A 25968-nucleotide genomic window follows, 5' to 3' on the forward strand; every position below is an offset into this window, starting at 1 on the left:
CAGACACAAAATCAGTGAACCCATTAAGCTTTTGTGTGTTCACATGGTCAGCAGAATATGTGATCTTGCATTTATTAAGGAGTAGTTTGCCTCTGGATGCATCAGAGCATTAACAACATCTCCACCTGTCCTCAAATAGAATCAGGGCGCACGCGGCCCTCTCGCTCAAGCTTGCCAAAGTGAGCGTGAGGTGCGGTGGAGGTATTTGTCTGCACAGTTCTGTGCGCTGTGGAGGAAGAGAGGTGTGCACGGGGCTCACTCTGCCCTCTGGCTCCAACAGAGGTAATACATTAAAAAAAAGCCCTCTTTTGTGTCCTGAACTCTCTTCACCCCTCTCCTGTTACTGCCTAAAGCTTGTCAATCAAACATTTTAGGAGCTTCAAGGTCTTGGGTGTCAGCAGCTGGGCTGTTGCTGTACCTGAGTGCCCTCTGGTGTCCACATGTGTGTCCCTGCTCACTCAGGACGAGCTGCAGCACGCGTCTCCTCAGGCTTGATGAGTGTCTCTGCGTGTGAGTACAAGGCAGTTGGCTGCATGGTTTCCTTCTACGTTCATTTTCTCTATTTATACAAAAACTACATTTCTTTGTGTCTTTTAACAGCAGCACTAATCTAATCCACTTTTGTCTGTCGGGTAACTACTGTAAATACAAGGCTACAGCCAGCAGCTGGTTAGCTTAGCTTAGCATGAAGACTGGAAACGGCCTATGTCCAAAGGTAACAGCGTGAACCTCGCCACTTTCTAATGCTCCCTAATAAGTTACATCTAATTCATTAAAGGACACGGGGGAAAACTTACAAATTGTAGTTTAGTTCACTGCTTCTGTTGCCGGTGCAGTAGCATAAGCTAACTTATTGGAAACATGCCATTGCAGTATGGTTGCCAGGCAACCAGAAGGGACTTCAGGCAGTCACTGCCTGCTCAAAGTGTCAAAACAAGTTTTTTATACGAACTAAACAATTAACTAAACAACTGATCTAACATGTTAATTAGTTTCATCCCTTTTCATAGAGCCAGGCTAGCTGTTTCCCCTTTTCCAGTTTTCATGCTAGACTAACTGGCTGTAGCATTCATGCTAAATTTAATGACAGGCATGAGAGCGGTATCAGTCTTCTCAGCTAACTCTTGGCAAGAAAGCAAATAACTGTATTTCTCACAATGTAAAACTTTTGTTTTGAGTAAAAGTACCAATACAATTTTTTAAAAAGTGATAGTCCTATGCTACTTACCTAAAAGTAAAAAGAGAGAGGTATTATCAGCAAAATGTACTTAAAGTATCAAAAGTAAAAAAATCTGAAAAATACAGAAAAATTGCAGCTGTGACTAATGCTAATATGTAAAAAAAAAAATAAAAAAATCTTAAGCACAAAAGTAACTAGTAACTACAGCTGTCAAATACATGTAATGGGGTAAAAAGCAAATTATTTCCATCTGTAATGCAGTGGAGTAGAATTATTATTATTATTATTATTATTAATAATAATAATAATAATAATAAACTTGTATAGCACCTGTCATGCATGAATTGCAGCTCAAAGTGTTAGTGTATAACAAAGAAATCACATGCTGTAAAGCAGCATATCATGGAAATACAACTACCTCAAAATTTTACCTAAGTACAGTACTTGAATAAACATACTTATTTATCTTTCACCTCTGAAGAGTCACAAAATCCTTTGAAACCAGTTGATTTAAGAGCAGAGGCAAAGCTGCAAAGAAGAAAAACAAAATGTGTGGCACACCCTCAAGTCACTCAGTGTTTATTTATACATTGCTTTATGCAGGCTTTATGTGATGCAGCATCGTCACACTTCATATTACTTCTTTCAAAACACTGTTTGCCCCTGGATCAGTCTTATTGAAACTGGAGAGGCTTGTTCTGTAACCCACTGTGTAATGACAAATCGCTGCAGATCTTAAGGCTCTGAACGCTAAATAAAAGCAGGCCTTCCAGTCGTCTGTCTCAGTCAGGTTTAGCGTCTTTCTACCAAGCACGTCTCAACCTGCCTCTTCAGCACCTTTCAGCAGTTTCCACATATTGTTCCCCGCGTGTGAATAGCTACTTAGAAATGGTTATTTACACTCTATTCAAACCAATGTTGACAGGCAGACCTGCTGTCTGCACACATGCAATATTAATCTGGCGATCCTGTTGCAAATAGCCTCCAATCAGCATCCACTTTTGCCTCTCACCAGTCTGGTTTTATGCAAGTGTTGAGGTCGATGTGTTGCTTGTGTTTGCTGCAGATGAAATTAAAGATTTGATACACAGCTCCAGCAGAGTCTCTATAGATCTGATCAGAACAATGTTCACGCTGAGGTTTAGAGGCAGCACAAAGATGGAAAGCACACTCACAAACCCTATCATTACGTTCACCCCCAGGCAGGGAAAACCCCACTGTCGCCACCCACACTGGCTCCTGCACTGTGAGTACGCATGGTTCTCCACGATAAATGTCAGAGGTATACCTGTCTTTGTCCTTTCCCGCTCCTGTCCTACAGACAAACACTCAGGGGAAATTAGGACAAAGTCTCCATGGTGACGCACCGACATCTGTAAGCTGTTCCAGGAACACGCTCTGTGAACAGTGCAGCTGCTCTCTGTTTTCTCTGGGTCAACACGCTGTGCTGCCGTTGAATCCGACATCCCAGGGTTCACAGGCTCGGAGGGTGCAGGCAGCACCGGGGCGAGGTCTTGCCAGCAACTGTCACCTTCAATGTCAACTCCCAATTTCTCCCTTTCCATCCCTGCCATCTGTGTATGGGCCCAGTGTCGTCTGTGCAGGCCTGTGCTTGTGGTCAGGAGGAGCAGGAGGCAGAGGAAGGCCATGACCCAGCAGGGATTCACAGTGCTGGACATGGGGCTGAACAGGTTGGGCAAACACCTGATGAGGGAGTTGGTTGTGTGCAAACAGGCAGCAGCCCACACTTCCTCAAGGTTCCACCGCCACCTGACATTGAGGCCGACGGCGACCCACACTGACAGGCAGCAGAGGTAGCTGACAGCATGAGACAAGCTCTTTTCTTTGTCTGGGTCGTCACCGTCCTCGTCCACAGTTGCCTCCCCAACATAACAATGTTGTCCGTCAGAGTCCATCACTGTTTCACTCACTGTCCTGTGAGCAACAACAGAGTGAGGCCACAGCAGTCTGGACAGAGTCTCCACAGCAATCAGAGGTGTGGTCAGGAGCAACACCACACCATATGTGTGGCTGATAAAGAGCAGGAAGCGCAGGGCAATGACATCACTGAGTGGGGTCAGCTCGGTCAGCCACGACTCAAAGATGCAAAGGAAACTCAGAAAAACTGCAGGAAAAAAGATAACAAAGTATTATAGAGTTAGGTGAGCAGATTGGATTAGAGCAGTGATTTCCGACCAAGGGTATCTGCAAAGATTGTGCAGCAGCTCAGTTAATTTGAAAAAAATCAAATGAAAGATACTCTCCAGACATCTTTTAAGACGTATAAAAACACTCTGCTCAGAATATTAATTTGTGTCTGACATGTTTTTTTTTTTCCACAAAAATCCTTCAGTTACCTCGCTAGAAATTCTTAAGATTGCATCTACTCCTTCTCCCGCAAATGCTGCTCATGTCTCCGACTGCACTGGAAAGCTTCGTCATAGTGTCAATGTGAACTAAAGATTATTTTCAATCAATTAATCAAATAATCAGTTGAAGTGTAAAATGTCAGTGACAGATGCCCACCGCAATTTCCTCAAATCAAAAGTGACATGTTTAAGTTGCTTGTGTTGTCCAGCCAATAGTCCCAAAAAACAAAAATATTCTGTTTACTGTCACATAAGACAAATAAAACCTCAAATCCTCATATTTGCGAAGGTGAAACTAGGAAATTTATGCCTTTTTTTGCTTTTGTTGCACTCATTTTGTTGTCGTCAATCAACTTATGTATTAATTGTTCCAGCTCTGATATCTTGAAATGAACAGTATCTATTTTGATATAATTAAAAGGGTTAAATAGCATCCTAGTTAAAAGGAACACATTTGTAACATTACATGGCATGTTGGTGAAACTCGTGGGCTGTGGGAGGGGGGTATGTTAGACAACAAAGACTGTGGTGACCAGTACACCTGTTCATGTCCCGACACTCACCTGTGACCAGGAAGTCGGTGAGGATCAGGAGGCAGCAGCAGCAGAAGCTGACCGGACTGTGGGACGCAGCCAAAGAGGGCAAGAAGAGGACACTGCAGACCAGTTTACATACACACAACACTGCCGCTCCTTCCAACACACCATCCATGGCTGCAACAAAACAGGACAAACGTGCAAGTCAACGCTTTGAAAAAGAAAAATTTGCCTCAGGGTGTAGCGGCCCAGGAATGCTTGGCACTCTGCGGACACTTAAACCCTTAACAGTGTCAAAGATTTCTGTGCATTTATACACTCACATGAATGTTTTTACAAAGTTTTACAGTGAGTGTTCTTCCCCTATGGTTGCAGATCAATATTTTCATTGTTTACTTTAGTAGTGAACCCTGGACCAGTCAGATGTTTACAGTTGATCAAAAATGAAGAAACTCAGGAATAAGTTCTACTATCAGCATGCATTATGTTTAAATACATTTCCAAGATAATATTTGACAACAGCAGTGAAGAAACAAATGCCATGAAACTCCTCAGTAATGTGAAGACAGCTGCACATTTACAGTACACTCTTTTGTTATCACCTGACTGTAAATATTTCCACCCCCTGACCATGATATTATACAATCAGACTGGTTCAACCTGTTGAAAAATATCATGTTCTTTCTATCACGTGATTGCAGCATGATCATTCAAACCACATGTAACAGAAGAGCACGAATCCAGATCAGAAACTGCTGTGAAGTTCATTAGTTCTTACCTGGACTCACAGGAGCCCCCAGAGCAGCATGTCAGTATGAGCTTCAAATGTTTCATCCGTAGCTCTTTACCTCCCCCTTTGCTCCACCCTCTAGGGGATAATGACCCTCTCTCTCTCCTCCCCCTCGCCTCACGCCTCCTGTACTCCCTGCACCTGGCCTGTGTGAGGTGAGAGAGCATGTGTGTCTCAGAGGGTGTGTCCCTGTTTGTACAGACAAGAAAACCCGTCTGACAACTAACTAACTAACTAACAGTGAGAAATGCAAAGTGCACGTGTGTGTGTGTGCGTGTGTGTGTGTGTGTGTGTGTGTGTCAATTAACATGTACATACTGTTCTGGATTGATAGTTTCATTGGGAAAGCTATGCAACACCATCTTGTCCAAACTACTGTTCATTATTTCAAAGGTTTCAGCAAATACACACATGTCGGGTGTTTCACAAGGCAGGATTAGACTGGTGATGCAATGTCTTGGAGGTATTCTTGTGAAAGTATAATCTAGACAACAGAAGTTAAATGTCAGGTTAAGAAATATGATTCATTCATGCCTTTCAATGCCTATGAATGAGAATTTATCATGGTCACCTTAGTTTCCACTGCATTGTTTGGACAGGTGGGATGGACATGTTTAACAGCAGAAATGAAGTTGCATTGTACATAATGTACCTATCAGGCCCTTCTGGGACAACTGCCTCATTACCTCTGCTCTCCTCTTGTGAGACCTCTCAGGTCACAAGACATTAGGTGTTTTAAACATGATGGACCCCGTCATGAGAGTCTATGGAAGCTGAGAACAGCCATTGTGGTGTATTTTTAGATAGCACAGCCACATGAAAGGCCAAGCCAACGGACAATCAGCAGCTAACGTTCCCTAAAATGGATGGAAAGGTGTGGTACCCTCGAGAGAGACCCCACAATCTGGGGAGCTAACCACAGGATGTAAGGCGATCATTTCTGATTCAGTTTCAGTGTCTGTGTTCATGAACCAGCTTTGGTTCAGCTTCTGCTTTTTGCTACATTTTGCTGAATTTACAGGAAACCTGCACCTGACTCTTCCTGCCGTCATGTCTTATTTCATTTTTGAACATTTCTTGAACAGTGAAGTGTAAAATGCAAAAGTTTCTTCTGCAACAGTGCTTGCAATTTTTTTAAGCCGTTCTCTCAGATCAAATTTATTATTTCATTATCTTATAAAGATCATTTCTTGCGTTATCTTGAGAAACAAAAGGCAGATTTCTCAAGACTACGAGGTAATTTATCACAAGAGAACAACTTTTCCCTGCTTCAGCCAACAGCTGCTCACATAAAGCCTATTATAATGGCAGAGGTAAAGACGTTATTGAGGCCATCTGGTTTGCTGTGAGAGATGCATGCAAGCCCACCCCACTGTACACAGTGGCCCCCACAGCACCTTCACGTAGCCCACAGACACCTGTTGACTTTGACCCTGGACTTTCATCTACAAAGTTACACAAATGCACAGCTGATTTAGAGGGGCGTCATGTACTCAAAAATAAAAATGCATCACACAAGCACCCGCTGAGGAGATGAAAGATTTTTTTCCAAGCAGCTGAAGATTAATGATGTTATGACAACAAAATATTTCATAAATCTAGCTCCTGATGTGTTGATCAATAATGGCTACTCCTTGATCTGACTCTGTTAGCAGAAATCAGTTGTCAAGATGCTATCTAAACATGCTGGCATGGAACTCCTGATCCCCGATAAAATAGCAAATAATATATATGATGTAAGAAGAAACCTTTTGTTTTGCAGAGGAACAGGTTGATTATCTCATTATCTCAAGATGACAAAGCTTGTTGTCCCCAGATAACAAGATAACTAACTTGTGATCTCAAAATAATGGCTTGAAATAATGCTTCCATAAATAATGGCTTCCATTGATTGATAGATGAAAGCCAGTAATTGTTTTCTCCTGTGAGTAACTATAGCTTGTGTTATAGTACATGCACATGTTCCTTTGTTATGTGTATGTACCTGTGTTCATCTACGTTTTTATGCATTTACTGCCTTGTGCACAGGACTCTCCTGAAAAGGGGGTCTTGATTTCAATGAAATCACCTGTTAAAAACTGACCAACAGCATTTGTGGATTTTAACAATGGGGGATCATTTGGGACTAGCATAAAACTGCATTTTGGAAACACGAGGCTCGTGGACACGTCTATATGTTCTACTGATACAGTGGTGCCTTGTTTTGTTGGCAAAAACAAGATTTGTTCCAGCTATTGAAAGCCTCAGCAGTTGCTTCATCTGAAGGAGAAGCTGCAGCAGATTAAAGAAGTTAACCTCCTCTTTAAAATGCCAGTGACAAAAATATGTGAAACATGCGAATTCTGCCTATATAATGGTGAAGTGATAGTTTTAGTTCAATGTACCTTTTACTATGACCAGGGGGGATTTGTTTTAAACATCAAATTAATACAATTTCATAGCTTAAATGTAAACTGCGTATGTTTAGTGTTAGCCTGAGTAATATCCACACAGTGGAGTCCTGCTCTCAGCTCCTGCTCCACCACTCTCAGTACTGGCAGTTGCCATGTTTGAAAGCGTTTCATAGCCTCGGTCTGACTTGTGAAAAAGATATGAGGTGGAGTCCTGTGGAGTTTTGCATTTGCTATGGATATACAAGCATAAATTTGAATGTGTGTCTGTGTTGCTTTGTATGTGATGATGGAGGTAGGAAAGCAGCCATGTGTGCAGGGTTGAGCAGAGACAAACTGCAGCCTGTTCAGAGGGTTTCAGTTCTGATATTTTAGTGCCAACATGTGCTTTATTCATGGCAGTAGATAGAGATATAATAATATTCATGCTGACGATCACTTAGTGGATAAAAAGCTGTTATTGTTTACGATCTGTTTAGCCAAGGCACTTGCAGCCTGCATGAAGGTTTTAATGTTTGTTGAAACTGTCTTGGAGATGTTGATTCAGCTTTATCATTATTTTGGAGGCTAGTGTTTGTGGCGGTGTTAAATTGTATTACATTGCTAAACAAGTGGCTTGAAAGGATGCAGGATCTCTTTAGAATGATGCAGCGCATTCCCTGCCTGCAGGTTGAAAGGATGAACACCACAAAATGAAGTGTTTCCGGCATTTTGTCCATCCTGTTGATATAAATGAGGTGCACAAAATATCATATTCAATCAAATTTAACAACACCAAAAACTATGCCCTTTAAAATGTCTCAACACCTCTCTCTCACTTTCAGCCTCATGAATAAATTGTCAATTGGGTGCATAATGTAATTATTTTGAATACAAAATCATCTGTAAGTGTCCATAGATAACAAAGTTTTGTTTTGTTTTAAATCTGAGCATCATTTTCACATGTAAAGTGACGGCTGATCATTTCCATCTCCTCATATTCCCCGTGCACGAGGCAGCTGAACCTCTGTCTGTGGCAGCAGTGCCATCTCCTGCTGAGCTAAGCACAGAGCATATTAGCAGCCTGTCATGCTGCTGCTGAGAGGATTACACTGTACACTGTACCTGACCGTCATGACCTGGGACACACACACACAGCTTTTACACACAGCCTGAATAAGATGACACCTGCACGCGGCCAATTATTCCCCGTTTAATACCAGAGCTCAGTGTTATCTGCGTTTATTTGAGACTATGCGCAGTGTTGGGGAAGTCTGCACACATGTATTAACATATTAACCCCACAACACAGTAAAATCGTGTTAAATACGAACTTTCCCCGCACGGTCTTATCTAACGCTGCGGCGCACAACGTCTGCAAGAAGGGCGCCAGTGTTACAGCAAGAAACCAGAAAATGGGTTAAAATTCAGTTTGGGCTCAGTGTTGAGACGCTGAACAATTCCTCGCCTGCAGCACCCAGAAGTGAACAGCAGGCGACCCGGAAGGTTTGAAGTCCGCCTGAGAGCGAGCAGAAAGAAGAGTGTAACCCTTTATAAAATATTTCTTCTCTGCTGGTTCAGGTATGTTGGCCGCTCGATGCAAAATTCCCTGCCTGCTTTTTTTTTTTCCTCCCTTCCTCTTTTTCTCTCAGCTCTCCCGTGTCGCCTCGTCTACTCGTTTCTATTCAAGTCGTGCAAAAGTTGTGATACTAAAAGGAGCATTTGCAGCGCAGAGGCGATAAAGAGCGATTTCTTCTCTTCTGTCGTGCAAATTAAAGAAAAAGCTTGCATTGCGCGCCCGCATGAGACGTCGACATTTGGATTTACGGCTCCGCGGCTGCAGAGCGTTCAGCAAAGGCATCATGATTGTTGTAGGAAGTCTCAGGCGTTTTTTTCCCCTTCCTCAAGCCGGGCTATTCAAACCTGCAAATCAAAGTAAACAATCGTTCGTTCGCTTAATGCAAATATGCAACATCCCGACGCGTCGCAGAAGCGTCTCATGGCATCTGGAGAATCATCTCCTTACAATATGCGGATCTGCAGAATATGGCGTCCAGTGCTTATAAAAATAAGACCGGGCTGCCATTTTTGTTTTCCTTTTGTCTGAAATTTTTTAATAAACTGTCTGAGAATGTGGGAGAGGCGGCGGACAGAGCGAGGCGCTGCGGAGGATCGCTGCTCTCTGGAGGAGATGCTGTCGTTAAAACGCTGCTGCTCGGCTTCGGCTCGTACAGACCTCAAAGCTAATGTTTCTTTGGGGGTTTGAACGGAGGAATAATTCAGCACAGCAGGTACAGAAAAAGGGGGTAAAGTTAAGCCTAACTTTTGTGTCAGACTTGGACTTGTATATCTTTCTACAGGTGATATAACAGTGATGACCTGCCTTCTGTTTTATTGCACCGATGCTGCTTTTGAAGCTGAAGTATGGACATTAAAAAATAGTTTTCTCTGCTACCTGCACATCATTGTGGTAACACTTGACCCTGAGTGCTGTCATCGGTAGGATTATTATAGCACCGAAGAGAGCAAAGGTATATATATATTCCTCTGCTTGTGTAATAGAACAGCATGAAGCCTGTTTGTAATATATCACTTCAGTCCCACTTTCTAATATCATTTACAAGGGTTCACAAGTTGCAACAGATGGCTTAATGAGTGAATATTGTGCTAATGATCTAAAGATGAGATCTTTTGGGTTGCCAGGTTGTGTGAAATCTCTGACTGCTATTAGCTACTCTTTTAGCAAACCTGTTCATAAATGCTCATGAATTTTGCCCCCTAAAGACCATAAAGTTTACAGTTAAATAAGTCTTTAATAAAGGGTTTTTTAATCCCTTAGGCCTGCTTATAAATCAGTGGATTTTTCACAACCTGGCAACCCATAGGTTGTTGTAAATGGCCTAAGTGATCTATAAAGCTTCAGTACATAATCATTAATAAAGCCATCAGTGGTGATTAGAAACTACCATTACTTCTCCGGTGCACCTGATGAATTACTTCTTAGTGATTACAACTTTTGGTAAACAGGACCAAAACTTTGTTCAGTGCACTGATTCAATAAATTCCCTCAGTGAAAGAGCAGTATAGTTGATCAATAGAAGAACAGTCACTATAAAAAACTTTTGCTAATAAATAATAAGTGCCAAACATGATTTCTTCCAGCCTCTTAGATGTAAACTCTTTTCTTCGTCAGACATTATCGTTAAATGAAAATTGTTGGATTTTAGACTGTTGGTCAGATAAAACATTAACTCTGAGGCCCTGACAAGTTATAATGGTAATGTTTCACTATTTTTTGGCATTATATAAACAATAAACAATCTATAAATCAAAAAAATAATGCACAGATTAATCAACAATGAAAACTATTATTTGCAGCCTGAAAGAGCGGCGTGTAGGATTTGTCCTTTAAAGATATTGAGCTCATCTCTAGAGCACACTGCAAGTACTTCAAACCCTGTCACTTGCAGACATGGATATTTGAGCCCTATAGAAACTCAGCTGCGTTTGTGCGAAAAAACATGACTATTCTAGCTAAAGTGTCACGTGTAAGTCCAAAAGCAATACAGTTTAGACCTGTCTGTACAGGCTGCCAAAATTAACCTGACATGTATGAATGCACAGCGATACACAGGAACTCGCTGCCATTGAAGATTTTCTCCAGCGGCATGTCATTTCAAAAACTGACACAAAGATGTCCAGCGGCAGTCAGACTCCTGAGCCTCTTCCCTGGAGGCACAAAGCCTCCAGGAAGTGAAACTGATCCTCACTGGCATCATTAGAGAAATATTTTGTGCAGTTTACTGTACGTTCGTACCCCTGGACGTATCGTTTTTGTTTCTCTTGGCTCACACATGGGGACTGTGTTATGCCTCTGCTAAGCCAAACAGACTTAGGAATGGTGAAGTGTGCCAAAGCACGCAATGCGAAATGTTTTAAAAAGGAACTTCATCCGAAGTTGAGAGGAGAAGCTATGGAAAGAAAGGCCTTCAGATCTTAACTTCAACAGCATGCAGCTCTCTCTGTCACAAAAGGCTGTGACGGTTTCTGTCCATCTGATGAAACAGTGTGAAAAGCAACTAGATCAAACAACGTGCTTAATTGCAGATTAAAAATCAAATATTCTCCTTTAAAAGAGAGCATCTTATTTTGTCAGAAAAAGGAAGAAATAGCTATAAACTGTGTCACTTACAAATGAGGGAACAGCATCCTCGTTTAGTTTATTCCGTGTTCTTTGTAATTACTTCTCAGCTTTTGACGCTGGCTACGTCATTCAGACCTTGCTGTACGCTGAAGTGAACGTTTTCTCTTGTTTCCCATCAGCCCCTCAACCAGTTGGGGCCCCGTGTGTCGAGGGGGGCAGATTAGGATCTGAGCCACATCACTTAAACATTTCTGCTTGGTCTGATAACCGTTTGGGAGAGTTCCCTAACTAGCTGTTGTAATCATGCGAGGGCCTATCTCTCAGGCAGCATGCACATCATGAAGCCTTGTGGTTGGAAGTCCGAAAGAAAGAAGCTGCCAGACTCTGCATCACTCATAATATTTCTTGCTGAGTTCACTCACCGCAGCAACTCAGAAACTTCCTCTTTGCTGTCTCTGATGAAGTGGAGAAAGTAGAAAGACATGTTTTCCTCTTGCAGTTTCGGGAAAGGAGGATAACTAATACAGAATGTCTTTGAAAATACACTATCACAAGACTGGGACAAGTTATCTCAAATTATCACATCGAACAGTCAGCTGCTGTTTGGGTGGAGAGCTACTGACACGACCGTTTTGTACACTAACAATTGATCTTCACATAAATTTATAGGAAGCAGCTTCCAGGACTGTTTTACAGCAGCAGTTCCCAACCTGGGATAAACAAAATATACGTGATGGGGTCAGAAGATGATTAACAGGAGAGGAAGTTGGAAGATATACCTTTTTTGCTGTACAAAGGTATACTTCCTCTTCCTATTTTTCTCAAATTTTGCCTTTTTGGAGCATAAAATACTACTCTGAACATTAGAGATTAAAGCAAGAAAAAAAAAAAACACTCACCTATTCGACCAGTGACAAGGTTTCTCGAGAAAGAGTTTCTAAATGTGCACTCCATACACATACTGACCAGTATTTCACTGATGGACAGATGGAGAAGCTGTCCTCACCTTGCTTATGACTCTTGTGTATTTATTTCAGGATGGCTGAACCTCGCTTTAACAATCCCTATTTCTGGCCTCCACCTCCTGCTATGCCTGGCCAGGTGAGTGACTCTGGTATTCACGCTTATTTATGCACACTTAAACCTGAGGCAGTGAAGTCATTGTATTGTAAATATTCCGTGTAAAGGGCTTCTTTTTTAATGATTCTCAATGATGCACTATTTAAAGGGACAGTTTGACATTTTGGAAAATTCGTTAATTCACTTGATACCACTCTCTCATCTATATAAATCTGCAATTAACAACAAAATCTGTCAACCAGCAACATCCAAAGCGCACAAATGAACATGTTCGATGTGGTTCATTTATTCTGTGCAAAAAAAGTGTGAAAAACAACAATTAGCCTCTTAACTTTACATATTTATTGTCTTTAATCACGTTTCCACTTACGTTCTGCAGATATAATGTGTTAATTTGTGAGCTGCAGAGGCGGTGTTGTGGAAAACCTCTTCAGACAGGCCAGTGAGATCAGATCATCCACAACACTTAATCTAATGATTATAATAAGACACGTAGACCGGCAGAGTCAGGTGTGATTCTTAGGTTTGACTGTAAAGTCAGCACACAGCAGCAAAACCGAGGCTGGCTCAGGAACACAGGCACTGAAACTGAATCAGAAAGCATCAATCTACATCCCCTGGTTATCCCCCCTACTGAGGGGTCTCTCTCCAGGGTACCGTGCCTTTTCATTCATTCCTGGGAACTTTCCACCAGTAGCTTCTAACTCTGTTGATTGGCATCTATGTTCTTAAACATGATAGTGAGAAAAACTGGTATCTTAATAAAATGAAATAAGGGCCCTCAGGCCTTTATTACCGAATACTCAATATTTTTTGAGTGGTGACAATCAAACGTGCTTGACAGTCTTTCATATATCCTGCCTGTAGATTTTCACAGGACACACAGAGATCTCTATTTCTATCAGCTATGCAGCCCGAGCATTTAGCAAACAAAACCTTCTATGGCTGAGCACACTTACACCCTGTAAAAACATACCACAGTGGTCCGAGGTGGATTGTTTCCTTCTGACAAAGTCAGGCTAGCTGTTTCCCCTGTTTGCTGTCTTTGTGCTAAGCTAAGCTAACTGGTTCCAGCTACATGCTTAGCCTGAAAGCGGTATCAATCTTGTCATAAAAATCTCAGCAGAACGGAAGTAAGCGTATTTTCCAGGGTTCAGGGTTCAGGGTTCAGGACCCCCCCCCCCCCCCATATGGCTTTTCACCAGGTGGTTATAGGAGTACATTAAATCAGTCTCTCGCAGATTTTTTTCTTACTTTTCTCTAATTTTTGCTTTTTAGCGTCCCCAATGGCAGCCGTGGCATTATGTTTTCAGCTTGTCTGTCTATCTTTACGTACGCCCGTGTTGTGAACATGATATCTCAGGAACGCCTGGAGGGAATTTCTTCAAACTTGGTACAGACTTGAGTCCACGTGGACTCAAGGATGAACTGATTAGATTTTGGTCGTCAAAGGTCACTGTGACCACACAAAACACAATTTCTGGCCATAACTCTAATTAATATGCTAATTATGACCAAATTTCCCACAAATGTCACATAGAATAAAATGATGAAGTGATGACATTTTATATCCAAAAGGTCAAAGGTCAAGTTCACTGTGACATCATAATGTTCTGCAAAACACTTTTCTGGCCATTATATACAAGGGTAGCATGTGAAATACTGGATACAATCTATTCTGGCCTCAGAAAATCCTTTAAATTAGAGAAATCTGAGAAAGAAAATGCTCACAACTCCTGCCCACACTGCTTCACTTTAAGAGGTTACAAGCCGAAACATTTGGTAACCACTGATTTAATACAAGCTTTAGCTGTTGGTCCACAGAGATATTTACAGTCAGGAATATTTGGGTACAATGGCACATTTCAGCCATTAGAGGGAACCATCGCCTCATAAAGTGTCGCTGACTGAACTGATGGCTGTTCTCTTGTCACAAATGTTGTTTCCTGGCTGTCAGCTGGATAACCTAGTCTTGATCAATAAAATCAAGGAGCAGCTGATGGCAGAGAAGATCAGACCGCCTCATCTGCCTGCTGCCTCAGCCCCTTCCCAACAGCCCCTACTGGCTCCCCCCAGCCAGGCAGACGGCATCCAGCACGGCATGTCCAAAGCCCAGCAGATGCCGGTTCTCCACAGCCACAGCCCGTCTCAGCCTGACATCGCCCTGCACGCCCGCCCGGCCTCCAGCTCAGTCACAGGTACTCTGAGTCCTCACAGGCCTGCCAAGTCCTCACTTTTTACTGATATCAAACACTGATATCCACCCTGCATCATCACAGTCAGTTCAGCTCTCTCTCAGTGCCATTTTTCTTGCATTGGCTCTAATGTTCTAGTCTCTTGAACAACTTAACACTGTTTTGTCACCTGAATACTTCATGACACTCAACAATTTTATTCCTTATAAACTTGACATCCAAGGTGAAAACAGATTATATTTAAATTATACTGAACAGCGTTTTGTGCTATTTTGTTTCCTTTAAGTATACTTAGTCCTTGAGTACCACTTGAATATACTTGAAGTATGAGTAGTTGCTAAAGTGACACAACTTTTTACAAAGAAAGTGTACTGAAGTAAAACTTCAGGATTCATGAGTTTTCAAAACACACTGGCAGTACAGTTGTATTAAATCACCAATGTGTTGGAAAAATATGTAAACATACTTCAAATGAAGTGAAATTAAAGTACACTTTAATATTAAGCATGCTAGTAAAGTATTAAGGACCTGAAAATAAGTCTACTTTTCATTAGTACACCATTGCTAATAAAAGTATTTCTATTTTAGTACACGTTTTAAAAGTACACTTAGTAAAAGTACAATTTAAAATACACTTACAATACAGTACACTTTTTATAAGTATGCTACTTTGACATACCACTTTGAATATTGCAGAATTACTATATTAATTTTAATGGATTTAAGTAGAACTGAATGAAATCATTTAGAAGGACACTTTTTAAAAATATCTGTCCAACACTAACACAAGAAGTAAAAGTATACTTGTAAAGACTTTTCTATACTCAATGTCTGGTCAAAGGCCTTTGTTGCATGTCATTTCCTGCCTCTCTGTCATTTCACCTGTGCTTTTATTTCCTGTCACCTCTCTACTATCAACTATCTAATGAAGCCAGTAATATTAAGTAAACTAAGTAAGCTAGAAAATAAGACATTTTCATCTGCCATTGGTGTTGACAGTACTTTCAAAATTGCACTACCCCACTCAAACATTTCCAGATTTGGTGTAATAACAATGCTTTGTGGTCATTTATGCAATTTGTCACCTGCATCAAGTGTGCAAGCTCAGTTTGTGCCAAAGGGAAGGGTTATCACTGCAATCCTTTTCTAGTTACTGAGCTTGAATAAGGTAGGAAAAAAAACGTTGATTTTGCAATTATTAACATTTGTTTATTTTGTACATTTTTCCAGGTCGCATTCTGGGGGATGTAAATTTGAATCTGGACGATAAGGCAGCTATAAAAGCCAGAGGATTATGGGAAGACTGGCATCTGCGTCAACTTATAGACCATCCTTCCAGGACGAACCACGTCTCAGGTAACTGCAGTTTATACAGTCAGCTGTCAGTGTGATACTCCCTGAGACTCCTACTGAGGCCTCAGTGTGGGTGTTTCATTCATCATCAGTCCGGGAAATAATGCTGGGGACTTTGGACTTCTGTGTGCTGTATGTGTGTGTAGGTGGTAGACAGAATAATGTAAACGCTTAATGGAAAATTACTTTGCAACAAAACACAATTACAGTAGCCTGCATGCCAGTAATCAGTGTTATCATGATGATTTCTGAAGTTCATTTAAGAATAAACACATAGAGTATTTACAGTGGGACAAGCTTTCTTCCTCTGCTTGAGCGTACCTGGTCTCTGCATTACTGAGTCTCCTGATGCAGTAGGCCACAGGTCTCCAGTCCTCACCATTCTGCTGCAGGACCCGCTCCAACCCTATAATACTACAGTGGGCCGGTGGCATCATAGAAAAGAGTGCAGGTGCAGATGCAGAGGCAGACTTCAGACTCTGACCACCCGTCTGCTGTGCCAGCATTTAGCTCTTGAGGCCAGCTGCCTCAGTCATTTTCAGTACCTGCTCCAGACATCCATCATCTGTCTGTGGTTCTCCACAAACTAGGATGTCATCCATATAGACTTCTGGTCCTTCCAGCTGCTGGAAGGTTCATGCTCGACTCTCTTAACTAGACCCATTTTAACTGCTTCTAGACAACTGAGCAAACTTCTGCTGTTTCCTTTAATCATATATACAGGAATTGCATATTCTTTGCCTTCTATAGACAGTGTTAGCTCTAAACCAGGCCATACATCTGATCGTACCACCTGGGCCAACAAAAGGTGTGTCTTCTGGGAGTGTCAGGAATGTCTTTTCACTGGCGACAGTCACATCGACACCTGTATCTGTTTTAAAGGGTAGGGGTGCATTTCCATTGTCAAGAGTGACAATCCATTTATCAAAGCGTTAAGTAGTACTTACAGCGGGCCAAGAGTTGTGGGACTGTGTTCAGTCAGAAAACCAAGATGGAGGCCTCCAGGAAAACCTTTTTTGTGCTTGTACTTTTGGCATGCAGACAGCTACAGAACAAATATGAGATCTGCCCCAAAAACATCATAGAAGAGTTCCCAGTTCACACCTCCTGGTGTTTCCATAAGACACCAAGAGATGCAGAGAAAAGGGGTCAAATGGTCTGGTGTCACAGTGAACAAATTTATGTTTTGATTTTGTTATTCCGTTAGCTTGAAAAGAAATATAACAACATATGGTATTGTTAGTTATTGTTATTATTATTTTATTATTTATTTAATACTTCTTTCTGCTGTATTTTATTGATAATTTTGAGTGTTTTCAAAATGTCACCCCATTCAGGAACCAGGACAGGGTTCAACTCAAACTGGTACAAAAGGAACTGAATCACATGCTCAAGGAAGCTAAAAAGAAACATATGGAGACAATCGAAAAAAACTTTGCTGCAAACAACTCCAGACAAATGTGGAACACTATGAGGAGAATCACCAGCATGACTCGTGCTCAAAAATGTCTCAGCACCCTGAATGACCTGCAGAGGGCAACAGAGCTGAATGACTTTTATTTAAGATGTGAAACCGAGGACTTCTCCTCTGAATGTGAGGAGGTCCTGAGGTCGATTTCAGCAACTGAGCAGGACCCAAAGCTGGTGATTCATCCTCATAGGGTCCAATCCATGTTCAGGTCTGTTTGCACCAAAAAGGCCACAGGACCAGATGGGATATCTGCTTTTCTGCTCAAATCCTGTGCAGAGGAGCTTACAACAGCTTGGTACCCCATCTTCCAGAGATCTGTGGATTCATACACTATCCCCAGTCTCTGGAAAAAATCAGTAATCACTCCGGTTGCTAAAAAACTATGTCCTGTGGTCAACAACTTCAGGCCTGTGGCTCTAACCTCCATAGTCATGAAGTGTTTCAAGAGTATGATGGTGACTCTGCTCAGGAGGGAAGTAGATACACACTTGGACTCCTTTCAGTTTGCCTATAAGCAGGGTCGAGGCACTGACGACGCTACAAGCGTCACTCATCTGGTCAGCAAACACCTCGAGGACCCCAGAGCTTATGCACGTGTGTTGTTCGTTGATTTCAGCTCAGCGTTCAACACCATGCAGCCGCACCTGCTTATTGGAAAACTGAAGGAGATGAATGTGAATTCTTACATTCTGAGGTGGTATCACTCCTTCCTGACACAATGCACACAGTAAGTCAGGATCAACAGGGCCCTCTCGAACCAAGATTGATAAGCACAGGCGCCCCACAGGGCTGTGTCAGCTCCTCGGTCCTCTTCACACATTGTGTAACAACACACTCAGAGAACTTTATTATCAAGTTCTCTGATGACACAGCTATCGTCAGCTTGTTGCATGCAGACAGTAGCCCACTGGACTATTTCTCAGAAATGGAGGAATTTGTCCAGTGGTGTGAACAAAATCATCTTGTGCTGAAAGTGGGAAAGACAGAGTAGATGATATTTGACCCAAAGTCTGTCGGAGACCACAGGCCAGTCGTCATGAAGAACCAACACATCAGTCAGGTGGGTTCATGCAGGTATCTGGGTGTCCGCATTGACAACACACTCAGCTGGAAGGTACATGTTGGAAGCCTCTGCCCAAACTCCAACAGCGTCTCTACTTTCTACTCAGACTAAGGGTCTATGGAGTGGAGCAGAGGATCATGTTGCTCTTCTACCGGGCTGCACTGGAAAGTATCATCAGATACGGCATTGCGGCGTGGTATGGCAACCTGACTGTGCAGTCAAGGTCACAGATTGCCAGTCTGGTGCGGACTGCCATGAAGATTATAGCGGTCAGGAATCATCCTCCCCTCCAGTTGCTTTATGAGCAGTCCGTCACCAGACTGGCACAAAAAATTGTGTCTGACCCGACTCACATTTTATACCATGAGTTCTAGCTTCTGCCTTCCGGCAAGAGACTCAGGATCCCCAGAACCAGGCTGAACCGCTACAAAAACTCATTCCTGCCAACATCCATCAGACTGCTAAACAACCAACAGTACCTCTTAATGCAATAAGATACATGGTGCAATAAATTCCTATCCTATATATATATATATATATATATATATATTTACTTCTGTGAAGTATGTCGCTGCTGCACTTTCTTGTTTGGTTATCTCTTTTCTGTTTACACCTGTAAACTGCAGCTGGAGTCCAGGAAAAATTTCCCCACAGGGACAATAAAAGTATATCTTATCTTATCTTACCTTGCTGTTAAACTACTGCTCATCCGTGTCTGCACTTTTGCACCCACTAGGTGTGGCGCTGGCATCCAGAACAGGCAACCTCAACACCTCAGAGATCATCACCCCCACCACACCCACCTCAAGCAGCCACAGCCGGCTTGGCGGAGCTCCAACACCTCATCTCATCTCAGGGTTAGCCTGTAGCCACGGGATGGAACCTGGGAAAAACAACGGGGGCCTCGTGGGACTCCTCGGACCGCCTCCAAAGGAGGAGCGAGGGCGCAAGAAGATCAAAGCGGAGAATGGGTCTTCTCTTTTGGTGGTGCCCTACCCGATCCTAGCCTCAGGCAACGACCAGTCCTGTGTCACCATCACTGCCAAAGAAGGAAAAACCTACAGGTAAAAAAGGACATTTTGACATGCACTGCTGTCACTCGAGAGTTTCACATTTCCTCTCTTATTATTATTATTATTATTATTATTATTTTCATTTATAGACAGACGCATAGGCCAAGGTATACCGTGTTGCCAAGGTGCCTCACACTCATGCCGCACGATTGTTTTCAGATGATTAGGAGTCCAGTAGATACTGCAGGTGTCGATGTCCCTCTGTACTCCTAAATACAGTGATTTGTAAGAACAATGGTTAAATCTACAAAACAGAATATAACTTAAGGTCTACCAAATTGGAAAAACTGTCAGCAAAACATAATAGCAGCCCAAAAACTGTTTTCAAATGAATGATACTGTTGCTCTGTATCAGCTGAATGTGTAAATACTGAAAACAACTGTCTGCTAACAACCCCACCATATCGACTTCAAAGCTGATGCTGTGTCAGTGTCTTGACTACAGCTTGTTTCTGCTGCCCTCCTGGCCAAAATAGTCAGTTATTGCATGTTAACTCAAAATGCAAATCACAAGTAAATGCACTCATTATGCAATAAATTGCAGTATCATGCAGTATGTTTTTATGAACTGATCACTTGTTTCGTGAATGATGTATTTATCTGCAGTTTAGCTAGTATCTACAGATGTATAAATGTAATGAAAGAAAAAAAGACAGGTTTAGTAGTTGTAGAGGTTTAAAGAAAGTGGAAATACTTCAAGCAGAAGTACCTCAAGAGATACTCAGGAACAGCATTTAAGTGCACTTAGTTACTTTTCACCACTGACAGACACAATGCATCGAAAAATAAGACAAAATGAATATATATGGAGTATATAGACTTTAATAATGCTGCTTTTAGACCTTAAATTACCCACCTCTGACTTAGTTTCATGTTAGAGTTCTTGTTTCTGAATTGATGCTGTTATTTTGTCCAACTTGTTGAGTCGTGCCATCTCACTGATTTTCCAGTGTTTCAACATTGTTGCACAAACCTTTAAAAACTCAATCTTCAAAATCAAAGGAGGTGATTTTACTACCAATTCTTGGTCTTGCTCAGTTGCAGCTGGAAGGACAAATCTGCCACTCAGCAGCATGCAGTGTACAGGCACCATATGTCTCTCTGTACGTCTTCATGTGTGTCTTCTGTCTCTGTTCTTGTTCCAGGTGTAAAGTTTGTCCGCTGACCTTCTTCTCCAAGTCAGACATGCAGATTCACTCCAAAACACACACGGAGGCAAAGGCTCACAAGTGTCCTCACTGCACTAAGTCCTTCGCGAACGCATCGTACCTGGCCCAGCACCTACGCATACACCTGGGCGTCAAACCTTACCGCTGCTCCTACTGTGAGAAATCTTTTCGCCAGCTCTCCCATCTGCAGCAGCACACCAGGTCTGATCTCTACACTCATCACAGCCCGTTCATGACACTAATTTTTCTAATTTTATTATCATCCACCAAAGCTAAGGCGAGCATAAGTATGTTCTTTTGTGCAGCATCCAAACTTTAGTATTATTCTTCATATTGTTATTTCCTAATGGGCATAAAAATAGTAAGCAGTGGTGAAATTTCCTCAACATGATTCATGTCATATGCTTATTTATTCATTTATTTTCATTGACAAAACTTTCCCGCAGAGTCCAGCAGGTATCGAAGGTAAAAGATTGACTGACTAATGTGTACAAGTAGATTGTTCCTTTGAATTTATCCTTTGTACTTCAAATTAATTAATTCTGTTACTCATATTCAATGATTTGATTTCCCAAATTATAAAAACAACCCCCCCTTCACTTCCCTCTAGTAGTGTGTGCTGTGGCCGTAGAGATAGTTTTGGTTTTGGAGTGACTAGTTTTCCTAGAAACTCTATGAAAACTTCCGACAGTTTGAATGGTGTATTATCAAAAAATTATACTGACACTGATTCTGAAGGAGACACTGTCACGTTACAGTTTCTCCTTTCATCCATTTATCATTAGCATCTGTACAATAAACAGTTGAATTAGTAATATATTAAACAACTTTTGTCCCCTATCACTTACATTGGGAGCACATTAGGAAAAGATCTTTTAATGGCCAGTATAAAATAATTACAGCATGAAAAAGCAACTTCAGTATTCAGAAGGGCTAAAAGAAGAGAAGATAATGTTGTTTGCAGCACAAACAAAATGGCAGAAGTTATATCTCAAAACCTGGACAAACAGATAAAAATGACCTGCATCAGACAGAAGTGAGAAAATGTAAACTTGATATATTTATTGTACTTTTGAATGAAGTGGTCCATTAAAATAGCGTTAACTTGTTGGAGCAGTAGGAACTGATTGTTGTGTCCAGTCTGTTCAGTTAGGGAGGAGCACGCCGAGTGATTAGGTGTAGAGGAAGCCTAGGGGCTCAACTGATCTCTCAATTGTATGCCTCCTCGTCTCTTCTCTCGTGCTTTAAGGAGAGAGGAGTGAGGTAGAGGAGGCTTGCTATGAGCGAGGATGCACAGGTGTATCCTTTGCGGAAATCTTTTCAGCACTCGTGATGTATAAAAGAGCCGTGACACAGTGTCCAGAAGTTGTAATAGTTATCAAAATTATCAAAACCTTTCTGCCCTTCACTGTTTGTGCTGCACCTCATAAGACACCATTCCTCAATGATGTTTCACCTTGATGTTACGTATGTTTTCATCATTGAATGTAGGCTAAACCCAGTTCAGAACTGATTTTCATGTTGTCGTATAGTAGTCAGTAGTCAGTTGCCCATCATGTTGTCTGCAGGTGTCATTCCAAAAGTAGTCCTGTCACAACAGGTGCAAGTGGGGCTATACTCTACATTTGAGATCATTTTTACTTGGTTATTTCTTACAGGGACTGATGAAGTAACACTCACCCTTAATGTGTGTGTGTGTGTATACATTTAGTATAAAAAGATAGACATGAATGTGTTTGTGTATATAATATTTATGACTTAGGCATATACATAATATACTGCATGCCACTTTATTTGTATAACACTTTACACAAACACATGTAGAGCTTCACACAATGAAATATTTAAAGGTGTGTTACACTGGAAACCAGCCGTTTGAGTGTGAATGGGTGAACGAAGGCCATATTGTAAAGCTCTTTCTCCATTAAGGAAGAAAAGCACCATATCAATGAAGTCCATTTAGCATTTAGCATCTTTTCTGACCCGTTCGAAAAGGAAAACTTGCTAACGTTTGCATCACGCTCCCTGTTTCAGAATCCACACAGGCGATCGGCCCTATAAATGCGCCCATCCAGGCTGTGAAAAAGCTTTTACTCAGCTGTCCAATCTGCAGGTAAACTTTTAACTGCTTTCCTCCAACACCTGTTGCAATGCTGCTGCTGAAGGTGACTGAGTTTGTGTATGCTTTGCTCTCCCCGCTGAAGTCTCACCAGAGGCAGCACAACAAAGACAAGCCCTTCAAATGTTCCAACTGTTACCGTGCCTATTCGGACTCTGCCTCGCTGCAGATCCACCTGTCTGCACACGCCATCAAAAACGCCAAGGCATACTGCTGCAGCATGTGCGGCAGGGCGTACACCTCGGTGAGCTCGAGACCCAAGAGAAATTTTAAGATCTGACCTCACTGCAGCGGCGATGAGCTCAAATGTTGTTTTTCTTTTCCAGGAGACGTACCTTATGAAGCACATGTCAAAACACACAATGGTGGAGCATGTGGTGTCCCATCACTCCCCTCAGCACAGGACAGAGTCTCCCACCATCCCTATACGCATCTCCCTCATCTGAGCTCCACCCCCGTCTCCTGCCCTCCCATCAGAGGCGTTTCCTGTGATATCTGCGCTCTTCTGACAGACTCTGAACCCACGGACGGGTTCCAAAAATGTGCCAGATTGTACAAGTATCTTGTGAAGAGGTGCTCTCTCGACGAGCGTATCCTCCTTTCCTTTCTTGCTGACCAGATAGTATTATCGGGGACATCCAAAGATGACTTCTCAGCACTTTCAGGCCTGGAAATGACAGGTCGAAAAATGTCTTTTTCTGTGTGACTTCACAGGAAAAAAAAATTGCTCTGGGCAGCTACATGGAAAATCTTTTAAACTTTTTGTGTTGCAACAGATAACGTTCTCTTTTTTTATACGGTCCTCCACTTTCTTTACTCAAGTCAAAAAAAAAATTGCATCAGAAATAGTCTTCCGGTAGCTGGGTTGCCAAGTGACCATAAAGGTGAATGCTTATATAAAGTGTATTCATGTATATTGTGCCACTTTTTATGTCTGTGTTTGCAATGTCTCATTGATCGCCTGGCCGTAACACACACATCAATGATGTGTCGACATTTTCGTTACAGTTTATTTTCATCCTACTGCCAACATCACCCCGGCCAGGATGTGTGACTCATAATTAGATGGCTGGATATATTTTCTTTGACATTTTGTAATGTTATAAAATGTGATCAAGGCTGAAAACTGGTCCATGAAAAGAAAACCCAACAAACCACTCAAAAGCTGAACTGAAACATTAATTGATGCAATGAAAGGTACTGGTGGCCCCCCTGAAAATATAATTATTTCTATTCATTTATCTTGTCAAATTCACCACAATATTTATAATGACTGTGTTAATATTAGGTTGAATGATGCACTCACAACCTTTGTATTTGATCGCAAATAAAGAAATGTTGTAGCAAGACTGAGACGTTACACCATCACTCTGCTGCTGCAGACACATCTGTCTGCAGCTCTTGTTGCAGACAGATGTGTTGCTTTACTGGAAAACATGAAAGAGTTCTGGGCTTTCAGCTATAACATGTAACTGAAGCATCACACTTCGTCGAATAGTCTTTTTGTCATTGTTTTATGAACGAACACTTTCCATTTTATATGCATTTAAGCCTTAACTTTGTTACAACTCTGGGGTCTGGGATCACACTTGTTTTATCACTTTACATTTGCCTTTTTTTGTCATAGCATGATATGTACTGTAAATAAACTATATTAACTGTCAACCTGTTTTATAATAAACAATTCTATAATTACACGTAACAGTGAAGAGCTTTTTTTACTGTGTATTTTACCCAATTTTTACATGTGATTCAATATTCCATAATGGCTTACTTACTAATTTAAAGCAGCAAAAACAGTTTAAAGTAGTATTTAAAGTATAATCAGTATTTTTATAATAATTATGTATCAAACAATGTGAAAAGGGGTGCTTGCCCACTTTCACATAACAATGAACAACACAAAACTATCTTCTCAATCTGCAGCTCCCCTCAGCTTCTATATTGAGTTTCAGCTCATCGTTCAAGTGTCTGTTTAACTTTTCTGTTTGGGCTGTTGTTTTTGGCAGTTTTGTTTTCAGAGAAAAGCTCTAAAAGTCCAGTGTACACTACCTGTCCCAGCACCAAACAGCAGAAAGACACAGTTAGCAACCAGCTGGTGAACACAGTGGAGCATTTAGCTGCTGAAGAGTCAGATATTTCCCTCAGAAGTTGGCGGAGACAAAAACCGAGCTAAAAGGACAGTGAATTTCAGACTTGTTGACAAGTCAGTGTTGTTTCTGCTGCCCCCAAGTGGCCAAAAAAACGTTATTACATAGTTAATATTGAACATTTTGAGGTAATAATAATCTAGAATAAAGTATAGAAAAGAAATAGAAAATAATGCTTTATAATGTATGATTGGTCCTGAAATTGTTATGTTTTACCTTGTTCTTCGTTGCAAACATTTGCAATTTAAAGTTGCTTTCACAATTTGCCTTCGACATGTTTCGTCATTTTTCATCACATTTCGCCACTCTCTGGTTCCTTCACTTCGACTGTCCTGAAAAGTAAGCCTGCACATTAAAACACAGTAGCTTGTGTGTGTGTGTGTGCATGCGTGTGAGTGTGTGTCAAACTGCACTAATTAGTGCATCTCAATCAGCTGTGTGCTCTCAACGGCAGACAAAGGTTGCCATGGTAGCTGCAGTGTGGCTCCTGACTCAGAGTTCATTTCAAAGAGATTTTAGCTGAGGTGTGCCTCTCAAAATCCTGCTCCTGGCTCAAAGACAGCAACTCCTATCAGCTTAGTCAAGATATAATCAGAGACAGGAGACCCTGGTGAAGGGCCTGTGTGAGATTTGTGTGTGTAATGTCATAAATGTGTGAGTGAGCATGTCTGTCCCCAGTTTACATCGGATCCAATGAGCCAGTCGCTTGGCACTCCTGCCACTTGGAGGCTCACAGTGCCAAACATGTAAGTCTGTTTGATTCCATGGTAACATGTGTAAAAGCAGCACAAAGAAATGTGTGGGAGCAAGTGCAGGTTTAAGAGAGACTTTTAAGAAGACTTTCCAGCTCGGCTCCACTCTAATGTCACCTGCACTCACTCTGAACAGTCCATCCCAGAGACTGTAA

General features: G+C 41.7%; 2 protein-coding genes across 7 annotated transcripts; one reads left to right on the forward strand and one right to left on the reverse strand.

Moving 5' to 3' along the window:
• Positions 1–1656: 1656 nt before the first annotated feature.
• On the reverse strand, positions 1657–11527 carry LOC121623738. Of its 2 annotated transcripts, none has more exons than XM_041961172.1 (3): positions 11437–11527; positions 4113–4262; positions 1657–3305 (listed from the first exon to the last, which is right to left on the reverse strand). In XM_041961172.1, exons 2-3 carry the CDS (start codon positions 4258–4260, stop codon positions 2203–2205), a joined length of 1251 nt encoding a protein of 416 aa, XP_041817106.1. In that variant the 5' UTR covers positions 4261–4262; positions 11437–11527; the 3' UTR covers positions 1657–2202. The 2 variants fall into 2 exon arrangements, with proteins under 2 accessions (XP_041817106.1, XP_041817098.1); XM_041961164.1 differs by lacking the exon at positions 11437–11527 and adding an exon at positions 4864–5008.
• znf362a (zinc finger protein 362a) lies at positions 8672–24596 on the forward strand. Of its 5 annotated transcripts, XM_041961126.1 has the most exons (10): positions 9422–9535; positions 12058–12185; positions 12426–12489; positions 14426–14666; positions 15894–16019; positions 19287–19614; positions 20769–20993; positions 22827–22905; positions 22997–23155; positions 23238–24596. In XM_041961126.1, exons 3-10 carry the CDS (start codon positions 12427–12429, stop codon positions 23355–23357), a joined length of 1341 nt encoding a protein of 446 aa, XP_041817060.1. In that variant the 5' UTR covers positions 9422–9535; positions 12058–12185; position 12426; the 3' UTR covers positions 23358–24596. The 5 variants fall into 5 exon arrangements, with proteins under 5 accessions (XP_041817050.1, XP_041817077.1, XP_041817060.1 ...); XM_041961116.1 differs by lacking the exons at positions 9422–9535; positions 12058–12185 and adding an exon at positions 8672–8825; XM_041961143.1 differs by lacking the exons at positions 9422–9535; positions 12058–12185 and adding an exon at positions 8672–8825 and having other exon boundaries at positions 14459–14666.
• Positions 24597–25968: the final 1372 nt, after the last annotated feature.

This window comes from Chelmon rostratus, chromosome 2 (genome assembly GCF_017976325.1).
Source record: "Chelmon rostratus isolate fCheRos1 chromosome 2, fCheRos1.pri, whole genome shotgun sequence".
Classification (NCBI taxonomy): Eukaryota; Metazoa; Chordata; class Actinopteri; order Chaetodontiformes; family Chaetodontidae; genus Chelmon; species Chelmon rostratus.

Bases quoted from the DNA above. Each gene is read 5' to 3' on its own strand.
- LOC121623738 (XM_041961172.1), bottom strand. From the start codon at position 4,260: ATGGATGGTGTGTTGGAAGGAGCGGCAGTGTTGTGTGTATGTAAACTG. The intron at 3,306-4,112 runs GTGAGTGTCGGG...TTTTTCCTGCAG, and splicing joins CACCGACTTCCTGGTCACAG to TTTTTCTGAGTTTCCTTTGC.
- znf362a (XM_041961116.1), top strand. From the start codon at position 12,427: ATGGCTGAACCTCGCTTTAACAATCCCTATTTCTGGCCTCCACCTCCT. The intron at 12,490-14,425 runs GTGAGTGACTCT...CCTGGCTGTCAG, and splicing joins CTCCTGCTATGCCTGGCCAG to CTGGATAACCTAGTCTTGAT. The intron at 14,667-15,893 runs GTACTCTGAGTC...ACATTTTTCCAG, and splicing joins GGCCTCCAGCTCAGTCACAG to GTCGCATTCTGGGGGATGTA.